This window comes from Arachis ipaensis, chromosome B02 (assembly GCF_000816755.2).
Source record: "Arachis ipaensis cultivar K30076 chromosome B02, Araip1.1, whole genome shotgun sequence".
Classification (NCBI taxonomy): Eukaryota; Viridiplantae; Streptophyta; class Magnoliopsida; order Fabales; family Fabaceae; genus Arachis; species Arachis ipaensis.
The window spans coordinates 101188973-101190085 of record NC_029786.2 but is presented as its reverse complement, the minus strand read 5'-3'; the positions used below and the strand labels follow the sequence as shown (position 1 = coordinate 101190085).

The following is a 1113-nucleotide window of genomic DNA, read 5'->3' as shown; positions in this document are numbered from 1 at the left end:
TGCACCCCCACTCCTTTCTCTTCCCTTTCTTCTCTCCCTCATCCAAGCAGAAAATCTACAAGCAAAAAACCTCACAACAAACTCAGATTATGCAATACAAATAGAAATTTCAGTTCACACAGAAGAAGATGAAGAAGACGCAGAAGAAAAATCAGATTTCTGTTTCCTAGTCCAACCACAGCAGCAACAACCAAAATCAACAGAATGGCAGTTCAAACAACAATTCAGCAATCCTCATTGTCAAGTTATAGTTACAAATATGCGGTGTCACAATTTCAAAAACAACAACAAAATTCATGCCAAACTTCAAACCAGATTTGAACAAAACCGCATCCGCATCAGAGATATCTTCTTCCATGAACAAGTTCAATCGATTTGAACACACAAGCAACCCGAATTTCAATTCTACAATCAGATTTCCTGATTCAGGGACCAGCTTACATGTATGCCGGAACGCAACCTTTGGATGCCGGTGGTCGTCCGGGCGGGGAACACATCCGATCTAGGACGAAGCAGCGGCAGATCTGACAACAAGTATCGGCGCCAAGGACGGCACCTCTGTGAAGGGGGAGCAGATGCTTGCGACGCCCTGGGTTGACGGAGTGGCAGCAGCGATCGGCACCGGAGATCCTTGAAGGTGTGGCGGAGGGTTCCGACGCGTTTCTCCGAAGGGTTTGTCGGAGGGTTCCACCTGATGCAACTCAAGCAAGCTCTTCTCGATCTCTTTCGCCGCATCGTGCCTGTCCTGAATCTCAACCACGGTTTCCATCACTTTTCCCATCCCATGCTCCCCAATCGCCTTCCCCAAGAACTCCTCTTCCTCGCCATTCGAAATGATCTTCTCGATCACTTCTTCGTCCGGGTACTCACCGGTCACCGTGAAGTACCTTCTTTCAACAGTCTCCTTGTACTCTGTCATCATCCTTTGCCTCAGCCCCTGGAATTCCATCATCAGCTCCTTCAGCTTCTTCCAGAGCCCGTTCGTGACCACAATCCGAGTGCGGTAGATGGCAGTTGTGGTCCCGTCCTTGAGTCCCGAGAGCCTCCTTGTCCATGTCTTCCAGATGGGCTCGAATGGCCCGGGCCTTCTTCGAGGGAAAGGGAAGAGAAGAG

At 49.4% G+C, this 1113-nt stretch overlaps 1 protein-coding gene across 1 annotated transcript; it reads right to left on the bottom strand.

Annotated features, from left to right (window-relative positions):
• LOC107627854 (syntaxin-related protein KNOLLE) lies at nucleotides 7–1107 on the bottom strand. Its single transcript, XM_021116361.1, has one exon. The coding sequence runs from the start codon at nucleotides 950–952 to the stop codon at nucleotides 503–505; it is 450 nt and encodes a 149-aa protein (XP_020972020.1). The 5' UTR covers nucleotides 953–1107; the 3' UTR covers nucleotides 7–502.